Source organism: Ceratotherium simum, chromosome 16, assembly GCF_057802395.1.
Source record: "Ceratotherium simum simum isolate JZ-2026a chromosome 16, ASM5780239v1, whole genome shotgun sequence".
NCBI classification, from domain to species: domain Eukaryota; kingdom Metazoa; phylum Chordata; class Mammalia; order Perissodactyla; family Rhinocerotidae; genus Ceratotherium; species Ceratotherium simum.
The window spans coordinates 11,044,212-11,061,109 of NC_141915.1; the positions used below are offsets into that span (position 1 = coordinate 11,044,212).

The window sequence follows — 16,898 nt, forward strand, 5'->3', positions numbered from 1 at the left end:
CTTTCTTTGCTTCTTTCTCCTTTAGTGGTTGAATTTGAGAGGCCTGGCAGATATAGTTTCAAATCCTGATTCTGTCACTTAAAGGTTGTGTGACCTTGGGCAAGCTCTCTGATTCCTCAGTTTTCTCATCTGGAAGATGGGGATGATAACCCCTACCTCCAGGGTTGTTGTAAGAAGTAAAGATGATACCGTAAATTTATGGTTGACTGAATCACACCAATCACTGTCATCCTGCTGCAGTTGGGCCTTCTCAGACTCCTAGGTTCTTGTTGAGCCCAGTTCCCCAGACTACTCCAAGCTTTCTTCTCTGCTCAGCCTGCCCGTGGTTTCCTGTGTGTGAATTTCCCTCTCTCCTCCCCTCTCCTCAAGGACGGAGCAGGCCCAGCCTGGGTCCCCAATTCACAGCACCCAGAGGCCTGCTCTTCTTCTCTTTATTGTCCACTCCTAGGGTGGTGAGGGCAGGGGAAGGTTGGTCCCCACCCCCTTCCCAGCTGGCTACATTTTCCATTGTCTGGCTTCCTCCTCCTGAGTCCATCGAAGCTGCACAGTTGCATCTGGAGAGAAAAGGGGTTGGGTTAGTAGCTTTTGTGCAGCAGGCATGAGATCTGGCCCACGCGACCCGCCAGATTCCCTAGAACCTACCCACTCAGCTCCTCTCCCTCCCTGGGCAGTGCAGGCAGCCCTTTGCCCCCACCAGGGCTCAGGCTCATGTCTGTGCTGGTTCAGTTTTGGGGAGTTTGGGTTGCTTCCAGGTACCCTCTTTGAGCTTTCTGGGCTTCGCCAGTTCAGCCCTTTGGACACCAGCCACTGACACCCGCTTGGGACCTACTGTCTTTGGAAGACAGGGCAGTACCTGGAGTAGGGTGGGTGGCAGAGAGGAGTTAGGGAGGAGGCATGGGGTCAGCAGGTGATGCCAAGCTGGAGAGGATCCCAACCCTTCTGAGCCTCCCTGGTTCCTCTCCGTACAACAAGGGCCTTGCACACTAGGATGTTTATGGTCTCTCTTAGCACCTGTTGCTGGTCTACTGGCCTGAAAGGGGTGGGGGTTGGGGGCATGGGAGCTTGCCAAGAGCCAGGCCCAGTGAGATGGTGGCCTGGTGTTCTCACCAGGCAGCAATGGTGTCACTGTCACCGTCAGGGAGTTCTCGGTAGCCTTGGGATCCTGAAAGTGGTTTCCTGTGTGGTCCAGCAGACGGACCTCAGTGCTTATGGGATTCTCCATCATCCAGTTCAAGCTTGTGGAGCCTGGAAGCATCATGGGGTCAGGGTTGCGGCATCCATCAATCTGTTGGTTCTCAGCCCTCCTGCCCCCAGGCTGACCCGGCCCAGCTCTCACTGTCCTGCTGCTCACATTCTGTGTCCTCCTCAAGCTCTGGGTGGGGAGAGCGCCTCAGGTATCTTCCCTTGCTATAATACTCCTTGCGTTGCAGATCAATCTCCTGCTCTAACACGATGGTGGCTGGAGCTGGGGACTGATTTCTGGAGGTAGGGAAATCTGAGGAGTCACCCAAATCAATCTGAGTCTCATACCTAGGGTATCCAGGCCCCTCAGGTGTCCATTGTGGCCCCCACCACAGGAGAGAAGCTCAAGCCCCAGGTTCTCATCTCACTTCTATCACCTCCTCCCATTTTAGAAAACCTCAGTGACCTCCCCAACCCCCTGGTTCTCTTGGGCATTCTGTTCCTCCTCACCAGCCAGCCTCCCCTAAGACTACCTTGATAGGGACCCAACCCCAGCTGCCCTCTGTCTTCCCTGGGTCACCTCCCAGCATTACCTCCCTCTTAGGCAGGGCCCTGGGCCAATGCCCACTGAGGAAGACAGGCTATGGTGGAGAAGGCTCTGGACTACAATTCCTTTGAGTCCCTGGGGCCCCGCCATAGCTAACCCTTGGCTTCTAGGATGTAGTTCTTGGTCATCAAGTCAGTCTCAACTTTGACTCCTCTGGCCAGTCCTCCTGCCCAGCTTCTCTCCATAGGTCTGGGCTCTGGGCTCAGCATCACACCTCGACTGCCACCTCCCATACTGACAATACTCCCATTGCTGTTTTTGTTATTATCCAATGGCAGGTTTTTCTGAGCCCTAAGGAACTTTCCTTCATCGTAGTGTGCCTTGCGGCGCTTCTCAAAAGCACTGGAGTCTGTGGGCCAGTGTAAGAGCTTGGCTTTCCCTCCAGGCTCTCGTTGAAGGTTCACTCCGCCTCCCCTTTTCATTCAATCCCCGACCCTCATCTCACGTGTCTTGGAAAAGTTGTCTGAAGACCCTGAGCTTCTGTTATCACTGTACTGGAGGACCTTGGGGCAGAAATTGTCCATTGTTGCAAACCTGAAGGGAGGGAGACTAGTTGGGGGCACCAAAGGAAGAGAACAACAATGGTGGCAGGTGATAGATAGGGCCAAGCTGGCTGACTCCCCCACCTTGGCCTTGGTCAGTTCTGATGGGAATTGTAGTCAAAAAAGCAGAGCTGGCTCAGACCCCAGAGTTCAGGAGCGGAAGGAGGAAGAGGTCCCACACCCCTGCTGAGCTCTGGCAGGACTCTCACCTCTCCGCCAGCTCTTCGGGAGTCATTGTGTGGGAGGAAACCTCAAGCAGGTCCTCATTGCTGTCCTGCAGCCTGCAAAGGAAGGAGCAAGCAGTGCTGGGAGGGAGGCAGCAGGCAATATCCAGTCCCTGCGGCCTCTCAGCCTCCTCCCCGTAACCCTCCTTTGAACAGGGAAGAGAGTCTGGGTTGAGGGGCCAAGGCTGAGGGCTCAGCACCTGTGGTAGGGAGTGCTGGGCTCATCCACCTTCATAAATCCGTAGTCCTTGTCAGCAGGGTGGTAGGTGGCCAGGATATTCATTTCATCCCAGCGCTGAGACTTTTTCCTGGGGTGGGGGAAGGACACAAAAAACGAGGAGGAAGCCTAGTGACCTCTTCTCACAGCCCTCCCTCATTCTTTCAGTCATTCAAAACCTTTTTCTTGCACCCTCTTTGTACTTCCAGAGGCGTAGGAGGCCTAATGATAATCACTTACAATGTAGCCAGGGTTGGTCCGGTACCTACTGCTCTCCCGCAAAGGCCTGGAAACTCAAATTTCCCACCCAATCGCCCTCACCTACTCTCACTTATAGTTCTCAGGACTCCACCCCTTCCCTCCTGGCTCCACCCCCTCAAAGTGTCCGGAACCCCACCCTCCCGGCTCCGAGCGGCGTGCCCACTGAGCTGGGCTCCTTACTTCTCCACACTGGGGGATTTCTGCATCGAGATGGAACTGCTGTTTTTGAGGATGCCCCGGGGCCGGTCCTCACAAGGTTTGTGGGGGTGCAAGAAAGTTGACCCAGGGCGCGAACTGCTTCCCGAGTTGTACACCCCAGACCCCCCGGACCCAAGGCTGGACGTCCCGGATGCACGGGTTCCAAGGAAGGGGGGATTAAATCCGCCAGGGTATGTGCCGGGCCCATGGCTGTGGCCCGCAACCTCCCCAGGGTGCTGGTTGGGCCCGGAACCAAGGACCGCTACCCCCTCGGAGGGCCGGCTGGAACGAGGACTGCGAATTACGACTCCCCCGGAGTGCAGGGGGGGGCCAGAAACGTGACACAAGACTACTTCGGAGGGCGGCCTGGCGCCTGCCTCGACTCCTCCAATGCCTCCTGGCACTCCCCTGGTTGCCCCTCCAGGGGATTCCCCGTTGAGGCAGCCGGCAGCCCCCAGAGAGTCCTGCTTCTCCATGGCCCCGCCAGGGGGCCACCCTCAGCTCCCCCGCCCCGCCACCCTACTCCACATAGCCCCGCCCCTTGAGGCCCCGCCCCCACCGCGGCGGGCGGGGGACGCTCGGGCTGAGGGCCGCATCCCCTCCCCTTCGGCTCCCTGGAGCCGCGGTGGGCGGGATCAAGACTCTATCTATATAGGGACCTCAGGCTGGGAGCCCCTCCCTCTCTGTCCACCCAAAGACCTTCTTTCTTTGTCTGTAGGATTTGTTCCCGCCCTTCTCCCTCATCCCCGCCCTCATCCGAATTATCCAATCATAGTCAGAGGTCCCGATCCGGGAGCGAGACGACTTAATTGTGACGTCACAATCCTCCAACCGTAGCGCGAGCATCGGGGAGTTGGGCTGGGGCCTTACTAATAGCTCTGGGGGATCTTTTGGGAACGTCAGCATCGTTGCTTGAAACTGCCTTCCAGGGTTTCTTTGGATTTTTTATTCGCGGCTTTAAAATCTAAGAGTTTGGTTGGATTGCAGTTCAAGGTGGGCTTGACTAGAAACAGCGCCAACCTTGTCTCCACCAAAAGTCGGCCCGCTTTGCCTCTCACGAGAGGTGATGCAAAGTGGAGGGATTGCGATACTGCTGTAAGATATATCCGCTCTCGGCGGTGTGGAGGGCAGAGATTTTCATTTATAAAGCTACCAGTTCCCTTCCTTGGGTCTTCCAAACCCCGCTCACACCGCTTTCAAGCGCGTAGCGGGAAGGGAAGACGACTCCTCCTCTTGCCGTAAAGCGAACACGTCTAGGTGTTGCCTGGCTTGACGAGGGCGGGGTCGTCGGTGCCGCTGTCGCAAAGCCGAAAGTGTTTGGGCGCCCGCACCTCTCCGTCGTAAAGATGCCTGCGGCAGTTGTTTCTCCCACTGTCGCAAAAGCTCCCTGCTGAAGTCTTCACTCTTCTCGGAGCCACTCCGTCACCTCTCCGTGCCGTAAAGCAAACCTGTCGACCCCGTCGTCCTTCTGTTCCCACCCTGGTAGTCTTAGTTCCCTAGCTGCCTAGGGATGCTTCATTGCCCAGCGGTGCCGTAAAGCATATCTGGCCCCAGCCCCTGGTCCTATTCCCTCAGGGAGTCTGTGCACCGCGGTTGCCACGGTGCCGCCAAGCGCGGCTGTCGCGCGGCCCCGGTGTCAGCGGCGATGGCGGCGGGGTCGGGTGGGAGTGGGGGCTCTGGGGGAGGCCCCGGACCGGGACCAGGCGGGGGTGGGGGCCCCGGCGGGAGTGGCCCAGGGCCGGGGTCCGGCGGGGTTCTGGGCAGCGGCGGGGAGCTGCACCCGCGCACTGGGCGCTTGGTGAGCTTGTCGGCCTGTGGGCGTATAGCGCGGCGACAGCAGCCGGGCCAGGAGTTTAACCACGGGCTGGTGTTGAGCCGGGAACCCTTGCGCGATGGACGCGTCTTCACCGTCCGCATCGACCGCAAGGTGCGGAGCTGGGGCCGCGGAACCGAGATGTGGAGGGTGGTGGGAGGGGACCAGAGGGAGACGGAGTAGGACAGCCAGGGTAGCCCACAACACCGGGTATCGAGAGGAAACCGACAGACCTTAGGTCACCAAGTGACGGGCAGAAAGGGAGTCTGAAATAGAAACATTCAGTCTGAAGGAGAAGGAAACAAGGAGAGCTTGAATTTGTTCAAGACCTAGGAGCAAGGAAGGGACAGGGGGCCTCACCCACTGGAATGACTAGGGAACAGACCTCCTGGAACCATTTCTGGGAGATGGAGATTGGTGAGATGTCAGAGATGTGATGGGAGAAGAGAGATAACCAAAGAAAGAACAAACCATGGAAGGACAAACTCACCGGTTGGACTGGAAAGATGCGTGAGAAGACAGAGGGAGGTGTGTGTACTCGTGTGTGATTTAGTGAAGAGGCCTGGCGCACAGAGGTGGAATTTGGGAACATAGTGAATCTGAGTGGAGCCAGAGCCTAGAAGAGAATGATATACAAGAGCAAGGAATAAATATGGGCATGGAGAGCTGTGAATTTGGGTGGTTGAGGAGCCCCAGAGACCAGGGAAGTTAGGGCAGGGGACTGGAGCCAGGGAATTTAGCTGGCATGGTGCGGAAAGGAGTGGTGTCGTAGACACCGAGCACCTAGAGTACCGAGCAGAGCTGCTAAGGGAAACTGGACCCAACAATCCCTGAGACAGAGTCGAGAAAATTACTTATGGGACCGCATCTCTGGATTAGTGTCTCACATCTCAAGAGAGAAAACCCATTTAGCTGTCTGAGAGATGGGAACAGGGGGATGCAGTGGCCTGTGAAATGTTTCCTAATGGTGGGAGACCCATTCATGACCCATCCTGAGTCTCTGTTCACCATTCCTATCATAGGTCAACTCCTGGAGTGGCTCCATTGAGATTGGGGTGACGGCACTGGACCCCAGTGTGCTGGACTTCCCAAGCAGCGCCACGGGGCTAAAAGGGGGCTCGTGGGTAGTGTCGGGCTGCTCGGTGCTGAAGGATGGACGTTCTGTGCTGGAGGAGTATGGTCAGGACCTGGACCAGCTTGGCGAAGGGGACCGTGTGGGCGTGGAGCGCACGGTTGCTGGGGAGCTTCGGCTCTGGGTGAATGGGCGGGATTGCGGTGTGGCTGCCACGGGCCTGCCCACTCGTGTCTGGGCTGTTGTGGACCTTTATGGCAAGTGCACCCAGATCACCGTGCTGCCCCCTGAGCCAGGCTTCAGCCCCCCTACTCCCATCCCCACACTTCCCCTCGAGCCCTCTGCCCCCCCTGAAGATTCTGCCTTGGCTGAACAGGGGACCTCTGGAGATGAAGGTGAGAACACAGGGCAGTAGTGGAGGAGTGGGGTGGAGGGAATGGCTGAAGGAATGGGGGAAATGTAGTGACAAGTGAGGCTGGGTGTGGGCAGGGACACTCAGACCCCAGAGTCTGTTGAAGGGGAGAGCAGGGGCTAGAGGAGGGGGTCTCCTGGCTGTGGGCCCTACAGCAGGGGCTGAACCCTTATTCCCCTCCCATCCCACCTGGTCCCCAGCCTTCATGGTGTCCCCAGCGCAGGCCCGGCCAGAGACGTTTCCTAACAGCCTTGAGTCGCATAATGGTGAGGGCTACGGGGAGGCCCTGGGAATGGGAGTGGGAAGTGAGGTGGACAAGGGAGGGATCTCAGGAGAGGGGTAGGGAGAGAGGGGCAAGCCTGAGGATGTAGAGCCTTATTTCAGCTTCTTTCCTCTGTCCTGCTGCTGCAGACTTTGCCAGCATGGAGCTCTCTGAGGTGGTGAGCAACGCCATCCTGTCTGCCTACAATGGGGGGCTTCTAAATGTGAACCTAAGCTCCCCATCAGCAGGGGAAGGGCTGGGGTCGAGCGGTGCTACCACCTCACCCATCCTCACTTCCAACGACGCCCTGCTCTTTCATGAGAAGTGTGGAACCCTCATCAAACTCAGCAACAATAATAAGACAGCTGAGCGCCGCCGGCCTCTAGATGAATTCAACAATGGGGTTGTCATGACCAACCGCCCGCTCCGGGACAATGAGATGTTTGAGGTGTGCAAGATCCTGGGATCCGGCTAGCACCTCGCCCTCTGGGAGCTAAAGATGGGGCTTGATCCTTGACGCTGGAAGGGTAGGGCCTGGGGAAAAGCCAATGGCTAAGGGTCCTTTCTCTGCATTTACATTCTCTGCCTCTCCCTTCTGCTGTCACTCTACCCAAGATCCGCATCGACAAGCTCGTAGATAAGTGGTCGGGCTCCATTGAGATTGGTGTCACTACCCACAACCCCAACAATTTGGAGTACCCAGCCACCATGACCAACTTGCAGTCAGGTACCAGCCCCTGGCAGGGTGGGGGTATGGGCCTGGGGTCGGTGAGGTGAAGGAAGCCCAAACTGTAACCAGGGTGTTCGCTTTCCCCCAGGCACCATCATGATGAGCGGCTGTGGGATCCTGACCAACGGCAAGGGCACCCGCCGAGAGTACTGTGAATTCAGCCTGGATGAGCTGCAGGTGAGGGTGGGCATGGGGTCTGGGCCACTCTCCAGGGACCCCGATACTCTGCATCCCTGCCTGGGCACCACGGTCCCCTCTGTGACTTTGGGCAAGGCCCTCTATCTTTTGCCAGAAGGTTCCCTCTGAGAAGGCAGGGTTGTCCAGCAGTTAGGCACTCAGATTTTGGAGTCATATAGGTTCGATTCACTTTTCTGTTTGGCCATTTGTGATAGTGACCTGAGGCAAGAACCTTCTCCTCTTTGGTAGTTTCTTCTTCTTTCCCCCTAATGTCTAAAATGAGCCTGTGAATAGGATTTTATAGATCGTCGTGAGCGGTAAACAAGGTGATGTTTATAGGGTGGTGTGACGCAGTGCCTGACTTGCATGGAGCGCTCAGCGCGGTCGGAGACTCACGGGAACCTTTTGGAGCTGTTCCTCTGGGGCGTGGGCTGGTGGGAAGGCTTTAGGATCACTCTGTTCTCATGGTCCCCAGGACAAGTCTGGAGCCTGATTGTGGGTGGATTCCAGACTGTCTTTTTCTGCTTTGGATAGGAGGGCGACCACATTGGTCTCACGAGGAAGTCTAACTCTGCCCTGCACTTCTTCATTAATGGCATCGATCAGGGTAAGGGGAAGCGCAGAGAGGGCCGCTGGGCCAGGGCTTTCAGTGGGGGGTCTGCACCTCATCCTCCTGCCTCTCTTTGATGCTTGTTCTCCCTAATTTGATTCTTCTCCCCTCACCCCCCCATTCCCTGTGCCTTCCACCCCCATAGGTGTGGCTACCCCACTGACGCCCCCAGTGGTGTATGGTGTGGTGGACTTGTATGGGATGGCAGTGAAGGTAACCATCGTCCACGATAACAACCATAGCGACCGTCTACGCCGGAACAATGCCATCCTGCGGGCGCTGTCCCCTGAGGGTGCTCTGCGCCGTGCCGCACCTGCTGCCCAGGCAGAACCCGAGCGCTTGCTCTTCCACCCCAACTGTGGGCAGAAGGCAGCCATCACCCACGAGGGACGCACAGCCTTGAGGCCCCAGTATGGCCCACGGGGTGGGGAGAAGCATGCAGAAGGGGCTCTCATAGGATTGGGGGGAGGGGGAAGGAAGTGGGAGGCAGAGAGAATTCTGGTCTGGGGAGTCCTAGACGGAAAAGTGGGGAGCCTCCTGGAGTGTGAAGTTTAGCAGGTTGATTTAGGGCAGTGGGTGTCTGGCAGGCATCGCTAGGCTAAGCTGTGGCATGCTGAGAGTGAGTGTTGGGGTCTCAGTCCCCACTTGCTGTGCCCTCAGTGCCACTGATGACTTCAATCATGGTGTGGTGCTAAGCAGCAGAGCCCTGCGGGACGGAGAGGTGTTCCAGGTGCGCATTGACAAGATGGTGGACAAATGGGCTGGCTCCATTGAGATTGGTGTCACCACCCACAACCCTGCCTACCTCCAGTTGCCCTCCACCATGACCAACTTGCGCTCTGGTGAGCTCCTAAGAAGGGTAGGGCAAGGATAGGGTCTTAGAGAGGAAGCTGTCCCCGAAGCCCTGACACTTGTTCTCCTGCCCCTTGTTTACTTGTCACACTTGTGACAACTCATTCAGTGGCTGAGGAGTGCCTCGTGGACAGGGCCTGTGGCTGGCTTGGGAACTGCAGAGTTTTCTTTCCTTGTTCTGGGAAGAAAGCCGACTGTCAAAGGAAAGGCAGGCAGGGCTAATGGCTGCGGGGAGTAACGTGGGGACTGCTGTATAAAGGAGAGGCACCCTGCTTCCCCCTCATGTTCTCTGCCACTCCCTAGGGACCTGGATGATGACCGGGAATGGGGTGATGCACAATGGGACGACTATCTTGGATGAATATGGGCACAACCTGGACCGCCTCAAGGTGGGAGAGGGGGGGTACCACGGGGGCTCAGCAGTGGGGAGGTAGGCAAGGTGGGGCTGCTGCAGGACCAGCCCAGGCAGGAACTCTGCCTGACTCCTCACTCCAGCCCCCATTCTTCCAAGGCAGGGGACACGGTGGGCGTCGTGCGACGGGAGGACGGGACTCTCCACTTTTTTGTCAATGGGATGACTCAGGGCCCTGCCGCCTGGAATGTGCCCCCTGGCGTCTATGCTGTCGTCGATCTCTACGGCCAGGCAGCCCAGGCCACTATCGTGGACGACGTGGGTGAGGGCCGGGCTGGGCAGGGGCAGGGGGTGGGGTAGCCTTAGGAGGCCTCAGAGACAACTGTAGGCCTGATGGGTGATGTCCACTCTTGCAGAGGTGCCCCCAGTCCCTGAGCCACTCCCTGAGGGGAACAACCAGGTGTCTCCAAGCTCCCCGTCATCAGGGGCTGGGGGCTCTGACCTGCGCTTCCACCAGCTGCATGGCAGTAACGCAGTCATCACTAACGGGGGCCGCACCGCGCTCCGTCACAACTGCCGCAGTGAGTTCAATGACGCCATCGTCATCTCCAACCGGTCAGTACCTAGAGTTTCACGTCCCCACCTTCTTGCTGTCTAGCCTCAGCCACCCAAGTAGGGCCTGTCTGATTGCCACTCTCCCTGGCAGGGCCCTGCGGGATGGAGAGCTGTTTGAAATTGTCATTCAGAAGATGGTGGACCGCTGGTCAGGCTCTATTGAGGCTGGTGAGGGGCACCTGTGTGTGTGTGTGTGTGTGTGTGTGTGTGTGTGCTGGGGGAGGGGCTGGCTGCCTGTGCCTGGGGGCTCTGCTCTGACCTACCCCTGCCTCCTCCCAGGAGTGACTGCTATTCGGCCAGAGGACCTTGAATTCCCCAACACTATGACGGACATTGACTACGATACGTGGATGCTGAGGTTGGGCTGCCTGCTTTAGGGACCAGCTGGGTGGGGCTGGGTGGAACTGTCTGGGGTGAGTGAGGGAAGCAAGGTTTGGGGCCTATGGTGGCCATGGACAATGACAGACCTAGGGGATCTGGCTGCCCCTTCCCTTCGATTCTGGGAGCCCTCTCCCCCACCACAGGGCTCAACCCTCCTTCCTCTTATGGCAGTTCCTGCTTTTCCCTGAGGGGATCCCAGGGATGTGGGAGATAAGATTAGCCCTCAGACCCCAGGTCAAGACCCCAATCCAAGGCACTGGAAGGTTCCGACAGGCAGAGACTGGGCAGGGACCTGTGTGGGGAGGAAGCTGCGAAGTTGACCTGCCCCTTCTGCCATCCCTCCAGTGGCACAGCCATCATGCAAGATGGTAACACGATGCGCAACAACTATGGGTGTGATCTTGATGCACTGGGCACAGGTGCACGCATCGGCATGATGCGAACCGCCAAGGGCGATCTGCACTACTTCATCAACGGCCAGGACCAAGGCGCTGCCTGCTCAGGCTTGCCTCCGGGTAAAGGTGACTGCTTTGTGGCTCAGCCTGCCACCCTCAGCCCGGCTCACCCCAGGCTATCAGGTTTCTGACCTGATCCTTTCCTACCCAGAGGTGTATGCGGTAGTGGATCTATATGGCCAGTGTGTCCAAGTGTCCATCACCAATGCCACCGGCCCCATGGACAACAGCCTGGCGACTAGCAACACTGCCACTGAGAAGTCATTCCCCCTGCACTCCCCAGGTTCAGCCAGCAGGGAGGGAGGGCGGGCGGGCTCTGCTTGCCTTCTGTGGGCCTGAGGGATAAACAGCTTCCAGGGCAGGGAAGCTGTTCAAAGACAGGCTGGCTGCAGCAGCTGCAGGCCAAGGGGAGGGAACAATCCCTCGTGGGAAGCAGTCAAGAAGAAGAGAGGAGGTTACGCCTGGTACACAGAGCCTGCTTCCCTGCTACCAGGGGGCCAGGACACCATCAGCGGGGTATAGCAGGTTTGGGAGTGAGTCTTGGCGGTAGTGAAAAGAGGTGTCAGAGGTCTTGAAGGAGTAATGGCACGTGGGAGCTTTATGTCAACTTCCTGTTTCACTGAAAGCTTTGCTCTGTGTCCTGTCTGAAGCTTGCTGCCCCAATCCTCCCCCTTCCTCCGGTGCCATCTTTCCACAGTGGCTGGCGTGGCTCACCGATTTCACAGTACTTGCGGCAAGAACGTCACTCTGGAGGAGGATGGCACAAGGGCAGTGCGTGTGGCTGGCTATGCTCATGGCCTCGTCTTCAGCACCAAGGAGCTCAAGACTGAGGAAGTATTTGAGGTAGGCTGTGGAAATGTGACAAAGTAGGCTGCCAGGCCCTTGACAACAGGGCCAGACTGCTTTCTACCCTCCTGCCCCTAGCTAACGCCAGCTGGTATTTTCTCTCTTACAGGTGAAAGTGGAAGAGCTGGATGAGAAATGGGCAGGTTCCCTCCGGCTAGGGCTGACCACGCTAGCGCCAGGGGAGATGGGGCCCGGAGCAGGCAGCGGCCCGGGGCTGCCTCCCTCCCTGCCAGAGCTCCGGACTAAGACTACTTGGATGGTGTCCAGCTGTGAAGTGAGGCGTGACGGGCAGCTCCAGAGGATGAACTATGGCCGGAACCTAGAGAGGCTGGGGGTGAAGCAGCTGGCTCCGAGGATAGGGGTGGGGTTGGGAGTAGGGGTGGCAGGGAGAGGTGGGCTGAGCATCTGTCCTTGTCTTGTCTCACCTTGGTCCTAGGTGGGGAGCCGTGTGGGCATTCGGCGGGGGGCAGATGACACGATGCACATCCTGGTAGATGGAGAGGATATGGGGCCTGCAACCACTGGCATTGCCAAGGTAGACCCAAGACCCTTCCTTGGGTTCTGGGAGTGGGACTGAGGTCTTCCACTGATCTCTGACTTCCTGGGTCTTGTGTGCCCCCAGAACGTGTGGGCTGTGTTGGATCTCTACGGGCCAGTACGGAGTGTGTCTATTGTCAGTTCCACGAGACTGGATGAGTCAGAAGGCACCCAGCCTCCTTCCCCCAGCTCAGAAACTGGCAGTGAGGGCGAGGAGGACGACGAGGGCGAGGAGCATGGCCTGGGAGTAAGAGGCTGCAGCAGGGCCTGCTGGAGAAATGGATGGGCAGTTGGTGGGCCATTGGCCACCAGATCATTTTTGGGTTCTCTGATTCAGTCCTGGATAGGGAGAGGCTTATACACAAGCTCTGTGTAAACTACAGTGGGTAGCTCAGGCCTCGCGTCGGCAACCCCAGCAGCTCAGTCTCTCCTCCACACCAGGGCCAGAATCAAGTGGCCATTATGCCCACAGCCCTTGAGTTCCTGGAGAACCATGGGAAGAATATCCTCTTGTCCAATGGGAATCGTACAGCTACGCGGGTGGCCAGCTACAATCAGGGCATCGTTGTCATCAACCAGCCTCTGGTGCCCCAGCTGCTGGTCCAGGTGGGTCTCGCCTCCTTATCCCCAGCTCCTCTTGCTCAGGGGGACCAGGGCTAACCCTCCTGGAGAAAGGCCTTTCCAGGTTGACGACAAAGTGGAAAGCAAGCTCCTTGGATGAGCTTCCTGGGCTTCTGTTCATACGCTTTGGTAGGGCTTGTAGATCAGTTAGCAGGAAGCGCTCACCTGGTGACTCATGAAGGAAGCAGTAGGGAGTGGCTGGGGGAATCCAGGGGAGATGCCTGATCCTATATGTGGGAACAGGGAGGGCTTTCCAGAGGAGGGGGCCTTTCTGCTGTAAACTAAAAGATGTCAGCCAGCTGAAGGAAGCCCTTAGGGACAAGAATTCTTACAGAGGCCACAGCAAGACCAAGGCTGAAAGAGGGAAGAAAACAACTGAGTTTGCAGTTTCAGGTCCCTCCAAGCATCAGAAGAAGGGGCAGCACCCCAGGCTACACTCTGGGAGGTGCTATCTTCCCTCCCTGGCTGGGGTGAGGAGCCTGGTTCTGCTGGGCATCTTTCCAGGAGGCCATGATTGGGGAATAGTTGCCTTCTCCCCCAGGTGCGGATCGACTTCCTGAACCGGCAGTGGACATCTTCCCTTGTCCTGGGAGTCATCACCTGCCCACCAGAGAGGCTCAACTTCCCTGCTTCTGCCTGTGCCCTCAAACGGGCAGCCTGGCTGCTGCGGGGCCATGGGGTCTTCCACAATGGTCTCAAGGTGAGTAGGGAGCAGAGAAAAGGGAGAGGGCCAGGTCTCTGAGTAGGGAGGGGCTGGCCAAAAGAGAGAAGTGGGGCCCCTGGCCTGGAGGTAGGACCACAGGTAGAAAGGGGCACTGTAGTGGGGGGACCCTGTGGTGGGTGGGCAAAGGCATGTGTCATTACCTGGACAGTCTTGGGCTTGCCGCTGCCTCCTGTGTCTCTGCCATGGAGAAGGTGGGGGAAGGGGAGGTGGACTCTGGGTAATTGTCGGGGGGCGAGGGGGCAGGTAGAGCCCAGACAGTGGTCAGGCGTGGAGGCAAAGCCCAGGGACTGGCGATCTGAAGTTTAGTGAAGGGCCACTTTAGTGGCCCCTGCCAGTGGGAGTCTGATCTCTGGGAAGACAGTAGGTCTCTCCTCCCAGATCTGTGAGAAGTTTGGGCCAAATCTGGACACGTGTCCTGAAGGCACCATCCTGGGACTGCGGCTAGACAGCTCCGGGGGGCTGCATCTCCACGTCAATGGGATGGACCAGGGGGTAGCTGTGCCAGATGTCTCCCAGCCCTGCCACGCGCTCGTGGACCTCTACGGGCAATGTGAGCAGGTGAGTGGCAAGGGAGGCAGGGAGAAAGGAGTGCCTGGGAGACTGGGCTGTCTGAGGAAAGGGGAAGTCTGGTCCAAGGAGGGGGTCAGCAGGCCCTGGGGGCTGGTCACGCTCTGGCTGACCACCCCTCTCCCCTGCAGGTGACAATCGTGAGCCCTGAACCAGGAACTGCTAGTGGGAAGAGTGCTGGAACCCAAGGGGACATGGAGAAAGCTGACATGGTGGATGGTGAGCCAGCCTGAAGGGACCAGGATCCTACCCCCCCACCCCATACTTCTAGCCACAGCTCCTGTGACCTTTGCCCCCTCTGCTCCCTCAGGTATCAAGGAGAGTGTGTGCTGGGGTCCACCGCCGGCTGCTAGCCCTCTCAAGAGCTGCGAGTACCATGCCCTTTGCTCCCGTTTCCAAGAACTGCTGCTGCTTCCTGGTGAGCCCCCAGTCCCCCAGAACCTGCCTCATTCCCTGGAGATCAGTCGGAAGGAGGCCATGTGGTTGAGACCCAGGGCGGGAGCCACAGCACCAAGTCTGCCACTCACTCTCCTGCAGAGGATTATTTCATGCCTCCGCCGAAGCGTAGCCTGTGCTACTGTGAGTCTTGCCGGAAGCTGCGAGGGGACGAGGCCCACAGGCGCCGTGGGGAGCCTCCCCGGGAATACGCCCTGCCTTTTGGCTGGTGCAGGTTCAACCTCAGGTACATATGGGGCAGGATCATGAGTCTCCCTTACTGTTTTTAGCCCCCTTGAGAAAGGAGGGTCCCAAGAGGCTGTATGGGAAGAAGTGACAAACTTCATGTTTAGGGGATAATCTTGGGGAGCCAGTGACCTTTGTCCAATCTGCCCTATCTGTCCACCTCCTAGGGTGAATCCCCGCCTGGAGGCTGGGACACTAACCAAGAAGTGGCACATGGCGTATCATGGGAGCAATGTGGCAGCTGTCCGGAGGGTGCTGGACCGAGGGGAGCTGGGAGCAGGTACCGTGGCACCGGCAGAAGCAGGGCAGGTATGGCAGGCTGGGCCTGTGGGCCACGGGAGGGCTGCCCTGACCCTCCTCTCTTCACAGGCACTGCCTCCATTCTAAGCTGCCGGCCCTTGAAGGGAGAGCCTGGGGTAGGGTTCGAGGAGCCTGGCGAGAACTGCGCACCTCCTCGGGAGGAGCAGCCCCCTCCAGTGCTGCTTTCCCCCTCTCTCCAATATGCTGGGGCCGAGACCCTGGCATCCAAAGTGCAGTGAGTACACGGGGGTGGGGGCAGGTGGGTGCCAGGGACACTTGGGTCTCCATGATTTGCTTTCTTGTTCCCACCTTGTCTTGCTAGTTCCTCAGTCTCCACCCTAGCCCTTTCTTCACACATTCATTGAACAAATACCACTTATTTTGTTCATTTCACTGAACATTTTAATGTTTTGTTCATTTCATTTCGATGAACAAAATGGGAATCCTGCTCTTGTGGAACTTATGTCCTCTCTTGCTCTAGAATGTTTATGCATAATAAGTATTTAGTATTTTTAAAAGTGACCAGTAAGTACTATGGAAACAAAAAGTAGAGTGGGGTAAAGTGGATCAGAAGTGTGGTTGGAGTGGGCATATTAAATAGGGTAGTCAGGGTAGACATCCTTAAGAAGGTGACATTTGAGCAAAGGCTTGGAGAAGGAAGTGAGGGAGTTATCTAAGTAGGCATTGGGAGGAAGACCAGTTCAAGTAGAGAGAATGGCTAGACCCAGGTCTTAAAAGGTGGGAGTGATTCCTAGGACCAGCAAGGCCAGTGTGGTGGTTGCCTTTAGCAAGGGGGAGAGGTGATGGGGGCCAGAGGCCTCACTGCCCTATTTCTGCTTCTTGCCTGACAGATTCCGGGACCCCAAATCCCAGCGGACCCACCAGGCCCAGGTGGCGTTCCAGGTGTGTGTGCGCCCTGGCTCCTACACCCCTGGTCCCCCTTCCACTGCCCTCAGAGAATCTCCTGACCCTCACTTTACCCCAGCCGAACTTGAGTGGGTAACCAAGGAGAAGGGGGCCACACTCCTGTATGCCTTGCTGGTACGGGTGGAATGAGGGGTGAGACCTCACTACTACAAGCACAGTTAGGCCTTGGGCCTGTGGACTCTGAGTGACGACTGCCTCCAACTCATTCCAGTGACCCATGGCATGCACAGGTGCTCAGTCTGGCAAATGCACAGGAGCATGTAGGCAGGCTCTCAGATTTAGATGGGAAGTGGAGCACATCTCCATGTCCAGGGCCCGAAACACTCCCTCTGAGGTGAGGGAGCTTGTGGGGAGCCCAGCTCCAGGCCCTGGGTAACTCCTCTTCATGCACTGATTTGGGGAACACGACTCCCTATGATTCCCTCCCCCATATCACTTAATTTATTTCCGTTTTTGTTCTTGGTTACTGTGAATCCCAGAGGAGTCTCCCTGTGCCCCACATGAAGCTGCTTTTTCCGGGGGCCACCGGGCGGGAGTGGGGAAGGGCGGGTGCAAGGCAAGATGGGGGCCCTCTGTACAGTTGTTACTGACTCTGATTTCTAAGGAGCCAATAAACACCGTCTCAAAGCACCCGCCTCCGCCTCTCTCTCGCGTGCCCCTCGGAGGATCCCCTGCCCGCTGGGGCTGTCCCCGCTGTGCCCGGCCCCGCCAAATTAGAGGCCCCGCCCGCAAG

At 57.7% G+C, this 16,898-nt stretch overlaps 2 protein-coding genes across 5 annotated transcripts; one reads left to right on the forward strand and one right to left on the reverse strand.

Moving 5' to 3' along the window:
- Positions 1 to 51: 51 nt before the first annotated feature.
- Positions 52 to 3,707, reverse strand: LOC101406907 (uncharacterized). The gene is given in 10 exon segments (XM_087440519.1): positions 52 to 550; positions 707 to 815; positions 818 to 853; positions 1,012 to 1,245; positions 1,352 to 1,530; positions 1,883 to 2,138; positions 2,235 to 2,323; positions 2,541 to 2,612; positions 2,756 to 2,863; positions 3,214 to 3,707. Coding segments are annotated over 10 exon segments (1,632 nt in total). The 3' UTR covers positions 52 to 495.
- Positions 3,708 to 4,786: 1,079 nt separating this feature from the next.
- Positions 4,787 to 16,804, forward strand: NEURL4 (neuralized E3 ubiquitin protein ligase 4). Of its 4 annotated transcripts, none has more exons than XM_014789580.2 (29): positions 4,787 to 5,158; positions 6,067 to 6,511; positions 6,729 to 6,794; positions 6,940 to 7,238; positions 7,406 to 7,517; positions 7,609 to 7,697; positions 8,232 to 8,304; positions 8,453 to 8,717; positions 8,968 to 9,149; positions 9,463 to 9,548; positions 9,671 to 9,833; positions 9,928 to 10,126; positions 10,218 to 10,294; positions 10,406 to 10,484; positions 10,853 to 11,028; positions 11,114 to 11,245; positions 11,660 to 11,805; positions 11,918 to 12,142; positions 12,245 to 12,343; positions 12,431 to 12,592; positions 12,787 to 12,951; positions 13,508 to 13,666; positions 14,069 to 14,248; positions 14,389 to 14,476; positions 14,568 to 14,675; positions 14,795 to 14,939; positions 15,106 to 15,218; positions 15,308 to 15,473; positions 16,090 to 16,802. In XM_014789580.2, the coding sequence occupies exons 1-29, from the start codon at positions 4,877 to 4,879 to the stop codon at positions 16,292 to 16,294; spliced, it is 4,686 nt and encodes a 1,561-aa protein (XP_014645066.1). In that variant the 5' UTR covers positions 4,787 to 4,876; the 3' UTR covers positions 16,295 to 16,802. The 4 variants fall into 4 exon arrangements, with proteins under 4 accessions (XP_014645066.1, XP_087296639.1, XP_004433208.1 ...); XM_087440513.1 differs by having other exon boundaries at positions 4,877 to 5,158; positions 9,655 to 9,829; positions 16,090 to 16,804; XM_004433151.3 differs by having other exon boundaries at positions 4,877 to 5,158; positions 10,853 to 11,022.
- Positions 16,805 to 16,898: the final 94 nt, after the last annotated feature.